Source organism: Chiloscyllium plagiosum, unplaced genomic scaffold, assembly GCF_037043375.1.
Source record: "Chiloscyllium plagiosum isolate Xiang-an unplaced genomic scaffold, Cpla_swu_hap1 HiC_scaffold_45, whole genome shotgun sequence".
Taxonomy (NCBI): domain Eukaryota; kingdom Metazoa; phylum Chordata; class Chondrichthyes; order Orectolobiformes; family Hemiscylliidae; genus Chiloscyllium; species Chiloscyllium plagiosum.
This window is the reverse complement of record NW_028270183.1, coordinates 8,149,043-8,161,609: the sequence shown is the minus strand read 5'-3', so window position 1 is coordinate 8,161,609 and position 12,567 is coordinate 8,149,043. Positions and strand designations below refer to the sequence as shown.

At 51.1% G+C, this 12,567-nt stretch overlaps 1 protein-coding gene across 4 annotated transcripts in view; it reads right to left on the bottom strand.

The window, feature by feature from the left end:
- Positions 1-8,401, bottom strand: part of LOC122552264 (nuclear receptor subfamily 5 group A member 2-like) — a 62,179-nt gene extending 53,778 nt beyond the window's left edge. Inside the window, exons 1-2 of one of the 4 annotated variants that reach the window (XM_043694954.2) lie at positions 8,229-8,401; positions 1,858-2,013 (exon numbers count right to left, since the gene is read on the bottom strand). In XM_043694954.2, coding sequence (XP_043550889.1) covers positions 1,858-1,899 — 42 coding nt within the window. In that variant the 5' untranslated portion in view covers positions 1,900-2,013; positions 8,229-8,401. Of the gene's footprint in view, positions 1-1,857; positions 2,529-8,228 lie in introns of those variants that run through there. The other 3 variants (XM_043694952.2, XM_043694953.2, XM_043694951.2) reach the window with 3 other exon arrangements.
- Positions 8,402-12,567: the final 4,166 nt, after the last annotated feature.

Genomic DNA, 12,567 nt, shown 5'->3' with positions numbered 1-12,567 from the left:
TCAGGGCATGATGTTTCCAGTTCAAATCCTATCACGGATGTTATAGTATGTGGAAACAGGCTGATTAAAATAACTACAGACAAGCCATTTAATCAATGACGATGCTTATTTGTCATACAAGACCACCCCACGCTACTTCACCTCGTCCTATTACAACAACCTTCTATTTCTCTTTGTTTCTTGAGTTTCTTGATGTTACACTCATTCAGGCCTATGAGAGGTGGCTTTGCCTCACCAGCTGTTGGGAGGCCAATGGGGAAGATGTGCCAGTCAGACACTTACACAGACTCTCCTCAGGACATACGTAAAAGTTTGCCCCACCTACCCACAAAAACCTCCACGCCCATCCCCAACAGCTTCCAGCCAATCAGAAGCAGGCAGCTCTCCTTATCCATGTCCATGCCTCTGGGAGAGGAGGTCTGGTCACACATCCACCCAAGGGTCCAGGGTCAGTGAGGGACTCAGGCCATGGTGGGGAAGGAGGGGGAGCTAGTGAGTCATGGTCAGGGGGCAGAATGGGAGTTGACAGCTAGAGTTGGGGATGGAGTGGGGGTTGGCGGTGGGGGGAAGGGAGTGGGGTTATGATTGAGTCCCTGCTTTCCTGATGCCAAGGGCCTCAGTCAGGCCCAGGAATATTACCCCTTCCCATTACCCACCCTCGTTTCCTAACAAACTGGTAACTTGCCTGCTCACCAGCAGTGACAGGATGAGGTTCTGAAGTGGGCATCGATGGGTTATTGATTGCACCTTAACAGGGCATTCAATACACAACATGATAACCTGGGGCTGCAATGTATCTGGTCTTCGTAACAAGCATAAAACATGCCTTGGCTGCTTTCCCGATTGAGAGAGATTATCCTCAGATAACCAATATCTGAACTGAGCACACTCAGAAGAATGCTTGAGAAACTCAGCAGGTCTGCCAGCGTTGGTGGAGACAGAAGCAACGTTAGCATTTCGAAACCGGTGGCCCTGTTCTGATGAAGAGTCACCAGACCCGAACCATTAACTCCACTTCTCTCTCTCTCTCTCTCTCTCTACAGATGCTGCCAGACCTGCTGTGTTTCTCCAGCAATTTCTGTTGTTGGTTCAGATCTTCAGCGTTTATTGAGGATGATCAGATCAGCCATGGACTCACGGAGAAACAGAGTTGACGCGGTGGACTGAGTACCCTGTGTCCTCTAGCTTAAAGTGGTGAAACATGGAGGGTACCAAGGCATGGATGGGGAAATGAAGAGCTGTTAATGTTGGAAATGCTGCATCTGTTTACAATTAGTTTGAAAATCGGATGTAAAACATCCTGTAGAGAAATTCCAAACAAGGGTTTTTGATCTGGTGTTGTAACTATTCCTAATTTTAGTCTGATCAAGCTAGTCCAATCGGATGACAGCTAAAATAGGGAACAGCTCAAACCAAACCATCCTGGCTGCACTAGAAATGGTATCTCATATCTGTATAATCCACACCTTTGAACGAGCCTTTCTTAATCTGTATGACTCTTGTCCTCCAGGATGCTTCACAGTATTGGCTCTTGCTTTGTCAATTTGCTGAGGGATTATTCCTCTCGTTCAACCCCCTCCCCTGTCCCGCCTCCCATTCGCCCTCCCCACCACATGAAAGGAGAGCCTGTCACACCAGCTGATTATGCCCCCAGTGACCCGAGGGGGATCTCATTCACCGGTCAGAATTGAAATCGGTGAGTTTGACCACTGAGTAGGACTGGGACATGAACTCATGACCTTTGGCCCTTGCATAAAGCAGCCCTCAAATTGCCCTTCCCTTGTCATGAAGGCTAAATTTAAAAAAAAATTCCCGACACACTCGTCCGACTGAGAAGCTGAACAGGGCTATACTCACTCGAATCAAACGACTCCTGTGTGGGTAACGCCTGCGGTGCATCTCCGGTCCAGCTCACTGACATAGTCTATCAGTCGGTGCTGCACATTATACAGAGCAGTCCAGTGAGAAAGTCTTCACAATTAATCCTCGCTCTTCACGGGAGAAGAAATTCGACTGATGATCAAAGTAAAAGTAAATGAATGCTTCCCTCGTCCATCACACGTTGGGCAAACTGGACTTTGCCCACCTCCTGATTGCTGAGATACAATAAATTGAAACTCCACCTAAAGATAGGCTGGATAATCAGATGAGATCCGTAGGCCTGCCGCCTGGGATTAGGCCTAGTTTACAAAACTAAACCTGCCAAGCGAGCATTCATTTGAAATGTGTGTGTGTGTCTGTTTGTACCAAAGACAAATAAGAGATAGGGTTTTGTTTACCGATTGTGAAGAGAAAGAAAAATGATTAACTCGATGATTCCAAGAAACCGGAGCTGAAGTCTTTTCCAAATACCCGTCTCATCGAACGTACAGGAGGCTTGAAAGCCAGTTCGGCAGGCTTTCTCGGAGAGTTGCAAAAAACGTCGAACTCTGGAACGTTCCAATCATTTTCATTGGGATTTGGTCATCCCAAGTTAAAGACTTAGCCAATGTTAGATTATTAGATTTCCAGTTAATGAGATGCCATACGACCATAAGACATAGGAGTGGAAGTAAGGCCATTCAGCCCATTGAGTCCACTCCGCCATTCAATCATGGCTGATAGGCATTTCAACTCCACTTACCCGCACTCTCCCCCTAGCCCTTAATTCCTTGCGAGATCAAGAATTTATCAATCTCTGCTTTGAAGTCAAGAATTTATCAATCTCTGCATTTAACGTCCCGGCCTCCACTGCGCTCCGTGGCAATGAATCCCACAGGCCCAGCACTCTCTGGCTGAAGAAACGTCTCTTCAATTCCATTCTAAATTGAGACCCTGTGGGTGGTGTGGATGATGCCCTGGGTGATTGTAAAGTGGTTGCCACAGATAAGTAATGTGACTGACTCAGAGATTAAAGAAGAGAGTTTCAGTGTCTCGTATCTTTGTTTTTGTTTTGCCTAGCGCAAGGGTGGTATAACTTTGGTGCAGTCCGCGACTGGGTGGGTTGGGTGATCCCTGTCCACGTTTGAAGTGTTTTATTCTCTGATGGCACGTGGGCATCACTGGGTGAGACCAGCACTTGCTGCTAATCCCCATTATGCCCTGGAACTGAGTGGGCAGCGTGGCCTATTTCAGCTAAGAAATCAAGCACGGGTCTGGATTCACAAGTAGGCCAGCCTGAGGAAAGATAAGACCACAAGAGCAGTAATAGACCATTCGGCCCATTGAATCTGCTGTGCCACTCATTGTGGCTTAACTGATGGCAGATTTCTGGAAAACCAGGTGGGAATTTGCTACAACAGATGGTTGTTCCGCAGGGTCTGTGTTGTGCTTGAGTTCAGAGGTAGGGTCGCCTTACTGCAGTTGTACAGGACTCTGGCAAGACCACACCTGGAGTACTGCGCGCATCTTTGGTCTCCTTACTTAATTGAAGATGTCCTTGCCACAGAGGGAGTGCATTGTAGGTTCACCAGGCTAATACTGGGGAGGGACAGGCATATGAGTTGAGATTGGTTCAATTGGATCTGTACTGACCAGAAATTAAAAGGTGAGAGGGTTATCTGTTTGAAACATGTAAAATTCTAACAAGTCAGGACATAATGCTTGCAAGGGTAAGTAGTTTCCTCCCTGATCGGGGACTCCAAAACCAGGGGACGCAGTCTTAGGATACGGGTTAGGCCATTTCGGACTGAGATGAGTTAACATTTCTTCACTCAGGGGCTAGTGAACCTGTGGGATTGTCCACCACAGAAGACAAGAAAGGGAGAGAGATACATTGTTCAAGTTAAGGCATGGAAGGGTGTGGGAACAAAGCAGGATGTGGTGTTGCATGAGACAATCAGCCGTGATCATGCTGAATGCTAGTGCAGGCTCAAAGGGCCAAATGGCCTAATCTTGTGCTTTGTTGTATGTGTCGCCTCTCCCACCACCCCAGAAGGATATTTCCACAGTGGTTACACCACAGTGGTTACACCACAGTGGTTACACCACAGTGGAACAGGAGTAACAGCCAAATCATCGGAAAGTCAAATCCCTCCAACTGCGGAATCGATTCTGGTAGTCTGTGGGCAGAGAGGCTGCTGGATGGTCATGAGAACTCTCAAGACTATAGTCCCAGACGGCATGGCTAACCCCGGCGCTGATAAATATGGCCCATTGTGGACATCAAAGGCAGATTGAAGGTAGCATGGGATTCGCTCTCTCTTATCAACTTCCCGCGAGTGGAAATCCCACCTCGCCACAGGTACTGGCCAATCAGAGACTTAGTGGCTCTCGCAGTCATGGTTGCTATGGTTGTTATGGTTGACATGGTTGCTATGGTGGTTTTTATTTTAATATTCATTCACAGGAACAAGGGCGTTGCTGGCTAGGCCAGTATTTATTGCCAATCCCTAATTGCCCAGAGAGCAGTTTAGGGTTAACCATATTTCCAGTTTGGGGGGCGGGGAGGGGGTGGAATAGGCTCTTACATTGTCATTGATTGACTACATAAGGACCTCAATTGAAGATGAGGTGAGAAGTTTGACATTTCCCAGCCAGAACTGAATTTGGGTGGAGAGTGAAGGAGGCATGGTTTTGGGATATCACCATCCCACCCAATGAAGTTGCCTTTCTGAACACATACCCACTGCCTCTGGGACTGGAAAGATTCCACCTCAATTTTGCTTCATACACCTGAGGAAGCCATGGGCATTATATAAATGTAAATTTGCAGTTCATGCGGAAATAACAAATTCAGATTGAAAGAATGCATTGATAATTTAATTTTAGCCAGCACCCACCCCACATCCCCTCCGTCCACCTTGGGTCAGTAATAGTTTAATGCTATGTTTGAGATATTAACAATTTTCGTTGCACCATCGATCTAACTGCTGTTCAGCTGTGGTTGCAGGAAACTGCTTTCTTTGGTCATAATGTACCCTAACACATGATAGGAGTGAAAGATAAACATGACATGCCCCAGCCCTAATAAACAAAACACAGGTGGAGTCCAATTGAAGCTATAGTATGATTTTCAAAGCACCAATGAGAACACTTGACTATAAATTTGTACTTTGGATTATTGCACTAATGAAATGGAATGGCCAACAGCCTTGAGTTAACAAACCCAAGGCCACATTCTTTGATCAGTCATCAGTCATTGTGTAGAAACTGTACAACTGCCCAACAGATCGATACTCTACCTTTACAAGGTAGATTATAGAGAACGGCGGAATATCATTTTAGGTCTCACATCTTAAGTTACTCAATAAATTGGAGTGGTCAGATACTTTAAAAAGTTTGTTGTGATAATAGCATACCACTGCTTTGTGTTTGTGTCCTGAATGTTCCTGTCTCTCTCTCTCTCTCTCTTTTTCACTCTATCTCTCTTTCTCTATTTCTCTTTTTCTCTCCCTCTTTTTGTCTCTATCTTTCTCCTTGTCTCTCTATCTCTCCCTCTCCAACTCTCTCTCTTTCTCTCTCGCCCTCTCTCTTTCTGTCTGTCTCTTTTTGTCTCTCTATTTCTCACTCTCTCTGTCTTTCTCTCTTTCTCTCTCTCCCTGTCTCTCTATCTCTATCTATCTCTGTTTGCCTCTCTCACTCTCTCCTTCTGTCTGTCTCTTTTTCTCTCTCACTCTCTCTATTTCTCACTCTCTCTGTCTTTCTCTCTCTCTCAATCTCTCTCTCTCCCTGTCTATCTATCGCTCCCTCTCTATCTGTCTCTCTTTCTCTCTCTCTCCCTCTCTCTTGTCTGTTTCTCTCTCACTGTCTCTCTCTCTCTTTCTCTCCATCTCGTTCTCTGTCTCTCTCATTCTCTCTCACTCTTTCTCTCTCTCTTGTTCTCTCTCACTCTTTCTCTCTCTCTTGTTCTCTCTCACTCTTTCTCTCTCTCACACTCTCTCACACGCTTCTGCTAGCCATAAGCCAGCGGTTATTAGCCCATTCAGTGAGAGCTTCCACCAATATGGGAGAGTGTGGAAAGTGCACATTCATTGATTGTTCACAATTACACCATTGTTCACAATTACACGATTATACAGGGGTACATGAGGTGTGGTGGTAGTGCCAGTACCTGAGTCAAGTGGCCCAGATTCAAGTCTCCAGCTGCTCCAGAGGTATGTCATAACTCCTCTGAACTACTGATCCAAAAACTCCAAATCATTGTATAATTTCAGTCTGGAGGGGACCGGAAGGGTAGATGGTTCCGCTTATTGGGGGAGGTCCAAACTGTGAGACATAGCTAAAGTGCTTTCCCTTTTAAGGGTGCTCTGGTTTCCTCCCACAGTCCAAAAAAGTGCACATTAGGTGAATCGGCCATGTTAAATTGTCCATAGTGATCAAGGATGTGTAGGTTAGGTGCATTAGTCAGGGGTAAATGTAGAGTAATAGGGTATTGGTTACTCTTCGGAACATTGGTGTGGTCTTGTTAGGCCAAATGGCCTGTTTCCACATTATAGCAATTCTATGAAAAAACAGATGAGGAGTGTTTTTCTCTCTCAAAGAATCATTCGCGTGCTGAATTCTCTTCCCTTGAATGATGGTGAAGACTGGGTCCTTTGTTTTATTCAGGGCTAAGTTAGATAGGTTTTTAATTGATAACTGTGTCCAAGGTTATAGAAAGTGTCCTCAGGCCATAATCAAATCAGCCAGGATCTTACTGATGGGACAAATGACCTACCCTGTTGTTAATTCTTATGATCCTAATTTTCCAAAGGGAGTTGGATCGCTCAGTTGGCTGGCCAGTCAGTTTACAGAGGGTGAGACCAAAAGTGCAGGTTCAATTCCCACACAGTCAGAGGTTATCAGGAAGGGGTCTCTTCCTCAACCTTTCCCCTCACCTCAGGTTAAACCACATGGTCTCTCTCTCTCTTTCTCTGATGAGAATATGGTGCTGAGGGACTCTGCTGACTTTGTCTTTATTTGCTAATGAATATGAAACCCAGTCTCTCGGGTACTGAAGTCTTATGGACATCCACCTGTAATGCGATCAAAGAAGTTGGAATAATTGAACTAATTTTCTGGGATTCTATAGAGGGACATGTGTGCCCCCGTGCATATTGTTAACATTGAACTACAGTTTCAAATTGTACTCATCTATGATTTTAAGAATACCCTCATTAGCTTTGAAAGTCCCATTCTGTTTTGGTACTGGTCTGTATTGTTGGTGTCTCCTCAGATGTTCGTCAGATGGTGACAGGGAGTAGTCTGCCAGGCACCTGGCCCGATGTAAGGTCTAACCCTCAATCTGCACCCCTCCGTCACTTCAGCCAGACATCACTGGGCTCTCAATGGGGATTGTAGGGAACCCTGGCCAGATCTGTCTCAGTCTCCACAGATCCTCACTCTCGATTTCTGTGATAGGGATTGTTCAGGGTGCAGGTCAGGGGAGAGTAACCTCCGAGCACCAAGTGGGAATACCATTCCTCTGAAGATGGGGAAATTCATTAGGAGCACCGTAATATTGAAAGGAGCAGAACGAGCCAATCATTAGTTTAGTAAGTGCATAGCAACCTCATTGGACGAGGGACCTCTGTCTTCCTTCATTGGAACATCCATTGCTACAGTCAGTTTACCATCACCATACTACACAGCTAATAGATAGGCAGGGAGACAGCACTGGGAGGGCATTCAGAAAGAATACAGTACCTACACTCAAGACTTTGATTGAAATATGCACTAATATGACTGAAAAAGGTTTTGACGATGAAATAAGATCTTGTTGATTGGCATCAATATTGCAATAGGGGCCAAACTCTCTGATAAAATGAGTGTTCCCCTTTTCGGGTTTTCCACCAGTTGCTGTCACAAGAGTGTGGCGACCACTCATCATTGGGAGTGTGTCCCAATGAAGGGGAGAGCTGAACAGAAACCAGACCCCAGCCCCAGTGATCATCAGCCATTGCCACAGAAGGAAGGAGGGGCTTACTTGTGGGTGGTGCTTCTCATCCACCCCAGGATGTCACAAAAAGTGCTCCGCGTCCAACCAAGTGGTTTTGAAATGCTGTCACAGCACAGCAAGATCCCGCAGGCAGCAATGAGGCAAATGGAACTGGTGCCATCGTTTGGATAGATATTGACCAGGCCATCCTGAACAATCTTCCAGCTGAGGCAGGAGCTGTAACATCTAGCTGGGAGAGTAGACAGGGCCACTGGAAAGATCTCCAGAAGACATCGTTGACTGTGTCAACTGTATTTTCACGTTCTTTCTCAACACCAGCTAGTATCCAACAAGTCACAGTTATCCATCCCCAGATAAACAGAAGGCCTACCTGAGTGACGGAGTCCTGGTTCATCGAGTTTCTCAGCTGAAGCGATCAAACTCCAGGCCGTAACTCACACACCTGATGGTGAAAGAGCCCAGTTAGCCGCCTTCCTCGGCCGCTCATGAGAGTAGGGTCTGTTTTTCCCCACCTCACTCATAAGCCCCTATCTCACGTGTGCCATGAGATCCCTGCAACCCACTGGTAACTTCCCGGCTGCGCTGTATAAACAGGGTCAAAAGTCTCTCGCTCAAAAGGAAACGGGACCTGGTGTGTAATGAGGGACAGTAGATAACAAACTGTGGTGAAAGAGAGGTCAGGAAACATTCAGGAATACAACCAAATATTTTGACTAGCGCTGGTGGTACACCCTTAGCTGGACGCATTCCTTTTACTGAAAGGTTAGACCTTTACAAAATTCCTGGTACCTGTGTACTCCACATCTCTTGCAGGATTACTCTCTTACATTGCCATCTACCGTGGGCCTGAGGTGGTTAATGGTGGGCTCTAACTGCCTCCACTAACAGTGGAGATGATTGCCACCTCGACAATCTAGGGGCATCATTACTGATTGTAATGTACACCCAGTAGCTGGTGATGGGGCACAACAGCCATCCCTATCATCCTTCCTTTCCAATAGCCCCATGACCCCACCCCCTCCAACCTCCCCCTTCATCTGTAACTTCTCTTAGCTTCCAAAACCCCCGAGATCTTACTTCCTGTAAGATGGCAGTGGAGCAGGGCCCCTGAACCTGGGGAACGTCTGCGTCGTCTGCTTTTCATTTTGTTTCTTTTCTTCCTTTTTCTCTCTCTTTACACTTTTTTTTTCTTCTTTCTACTTTGCTCTTGTTGAAGAGCTCAGTTGTGGTGGTGGGTAGGGCCCAGCAGCATGGACTGGACTGGGCCCAGCGGCATGGACTGGTTTGGGCCCAGCAGCATGGACTGGTTTGGGCCCAGCAGCATGGACTGGAGTGGGCCCAGCAGCATGGACTGGAGTGGGCCCAGCAGGTCAGCCTGGAGTGGGCCAAGCAGCACAGACTGGTTTGGGCCCAGCAGTACGGACTGGAGTGGGCCCAGCAGCATGGACTGGAGTGGGCCCAGCAGCATGGACTGGTTTGGGCCCAGCAGCATAGACTGGAGTGGGCCCAGCAGCATGGACTGGAGTGGGCCCAGTAAGTCGGCTTGGAGTGGGCCAAGCAGCACAGACTGGTTGGGGCCCAGCAGCACAGACTGGAGTGGGCCCAGCAGGACTGTTTGGAGTGCGCCCAGCAGCACTGACTGGAGTGAGCCCAGCAGGTCGGCCTGGAGTGGGCCAAGCAGCACAGACTGGTTTGGGCCCAGCAGCATGGACTGGAGTGGGCCCAGCAGGACTGATTGGAGTGCGCCCAGCAGCACGGACTGGAGTGGGCCCAGCAACATGGACTGAAGTGGGCCCAGTAACACGGAATGGAGTGGACCCAGCAGCATGGACTGGAGTGGGCACAGTAACACGGAATGGAGTGGACCCAGCAGCATGGAATGGAGTGGGCCCAGCAGCATGGACTAGAGTGTGTCCAGCAGCACAGACTGGAGTGGGCCCAGCACCACGAACAGGAGTGGGGCCAGCAGCACGGACTGGAGTTGGCACAGCAGGACGGACTAGAGTGAGCCCAGCAGCATGGACTGGAGTGGGCCCAGCAGCATGGACTGGAGTGGGCCCAGCAGCACTGAATGGAGTGGGCCCAGCAGCACTGAATGGAGTGGGGCGAGCAGCAGGGACTGGAGTAGGGCCAGCAGCACAGACTGGAGTGGACCAAGCAGCATGGACTGGAGTGGGGCCCAGCAGCACGGACTGCAGTGGGGCCCAGCAGCACGGACTGGAGTGAGCCCTGCAGCACGGACTGAAGTGGGCCCAGCAGCACGGACTGGAGTGGGGCCCAGCAGCATGGACTGCAGTGGGGCCCAGCAGCACGGACTGGAGTGAGCCCAGCAGCACGGACTGGAGTGGGCCCAGCAGCACGGACTGGAGTGGGGCCCAGCAGCACGGACTGGAGTGAGCCCAGCAGCACGGACTGAAGTGGGCCCAGCAGTACGGACTGGAGTGGGGTCCAGCAGCACGGACTGGAGTGAGGCCCAGCAGATCAGAGTGGAGTGAGCCCAGTAGCACAGAGAGAGGTGGGCCCAGCAGCATAGACTGGAGTCGGCCCAGCAGCACAGAGAGAAGTGGGCCCAGCAGCATGTCCTGGAGTGGGCCCAGCAACATGGTCTGCATGGGCCCAACAGCACAGACTGGAGTGGACGCAGCAGCACGGACTGGAGTGGGCCCTGGAGCACAGACTGGAGTGGGCCCAGCAGCAGGGAGTGCAGTGGGCCCAGCAGCATAGACTGGAGTGGGCCCAGCAGCATGGACTGGAATGAGCCCAACAGCAAGGACTGGGGTGGACCCAGCAACATGGATTGGAGGGAGCCCAGCAGCTCGGACTGGAGTGGGCTCAGCAGCATGGACTGGTTTGGGCCCTGCAGCACAGACTAGAGTGTGCCCAGCAGCACAGACTGGTTTGGGCCCAGCAGCACAGACTGGAGTAGGCCCAGCAGGACCGATTGGAGTGCGCCCAGCAGCAAGGACTGGAGTATGCCCAGCAGCATGGACTGAAGTGGGCCCAGTAACATGGAATGGAGTGGACCCAGCAGCATGGAATGGAGTGGGCCCAGCAGCATGGACTAGAGTGTGCCCAGCAGCACAGACTGGAATGGGCCCAGCAGCTTAAACGGGAGTGTGCCCAGCACCACGAACAGGAGTGGGGCCAGCAGCACGGACTGGGGTGGACCCAGCAGCACGGACTGGAGTGGGCCCAGCAGCACGGACTGGAGTTGGCACAGCAGCATGGACTGGAGAGGACCCTGCAGGACGGACTAGAGTGAGCCCAGCAGCATGGACTGGAGTGGGCCCAGCAGCATGGACTGGAGTGGGCCCAGCAGCACTGACTGGAATGGGCCCAGCAGCACTGAATGGAGTGGGCCCAGCAGCACTGAATGGAGTGGGCCCAGCAGCATGGACTGGAGTGAGCCCAACAGCAAGGACTGGGGTGGACCCAGCAACATGGATTGGAGTGGGCCCGGCAGCACGGACTGGAGTGGACCCAGTAGCACGGACTGGAGTGGACCCAGCAGCAGGGACTGAAGTGGGCCCAGCAGCACGGATTGGAGTGAGCCCAGCACGGACTGGAGTGGGCACAGGAGTATGGACTGGAGTGGGCCCAGCAGCACGGACTGGAGTGAGCCCAGCAGCATGGACTGGAGTGGGGCCCAGCAGCACAGACTGGAGTGGGCCCAGCAGCATGGACTGGAGGGAGCCCAGCAGCATGGATTGGAGCGGGCCCAGCAGCACGGACTGGAGTGGGGCCCAGCAGCACGGATTGGAGTGAGCCCAGCAGCACGAACTGGAATGGGCCCAGCAGCACGGACTGGAGTGGGGCCCAGCAGCACGGACTGGAGTGGGCCCTGGAGCACAGACTGGAGTGGGTGCAGCTGCATGGACTTGAGTGGATCCAGCAGCATGGACTGGAGGGAGACCATCAGCACGGACTGGAGTGGGCCCAGCAGCACAGAGAGAAGTGGGCCCAGCAGCACAGACTGGAGTCGGCCCAGCAGCATGGACTGGAGTGGGCCCAGCAGCACAGAGTGGAATCGCCCCAGCAGCACAGAGAGAAGTGGGCCCTGCAGCACAGACTGGAGTTGGCCCAGCAGCATGGACTGGAGGAAGCCCAGCAGCACGGATTGGAGTGGGCCCAGCAGCACGGACTGGAGTGGGGCCCAGCAACATGGACTGGAGTGGGCCCAACAGCATAGACTGTAGAGGGCCCAGCAGCACAGATTGGAGTGGACCCAGCAGCAGGGAGTGCAGTGGATCCAGCAGCTCAGAGTGGAGTGGGCACAGCAGCATGGACTGTAGTGGTCCCAGCAGCACAGACTGGAGTGGGCCCAGCAGCATGGACTGTAGTGGTCCCAGCAGCACAGACTGGAGTGGGCCCAGCAGCATGGACTGGAGTGTGCCCAGCAGCTCAGATTGGAGTGGGCCCAGCAGCTCGGACTGGAGTGGGCCAAGCAGGCAGGACTGGAGTGGGTCCAGCAGCACTGACTGGAGTGGACCCAGCAGCACTGACTGGAGTGGGCCCAGCAGCCTGGACTGGAATCGGCCCAGAAGCACAGACTGGAGTGGTCCCAGCAGCAAAGACTGGTGTGGGACCAGCAGCACGGACTGGATTGGGCTCAGCAGCACGGACTGGTGTGGGACCAGCAGCACGGACTGGTGTGGGACGAGCAGCATGGACCAGTGTGGGCCCAGCAGCACGGACTGGATTGGGCTCAG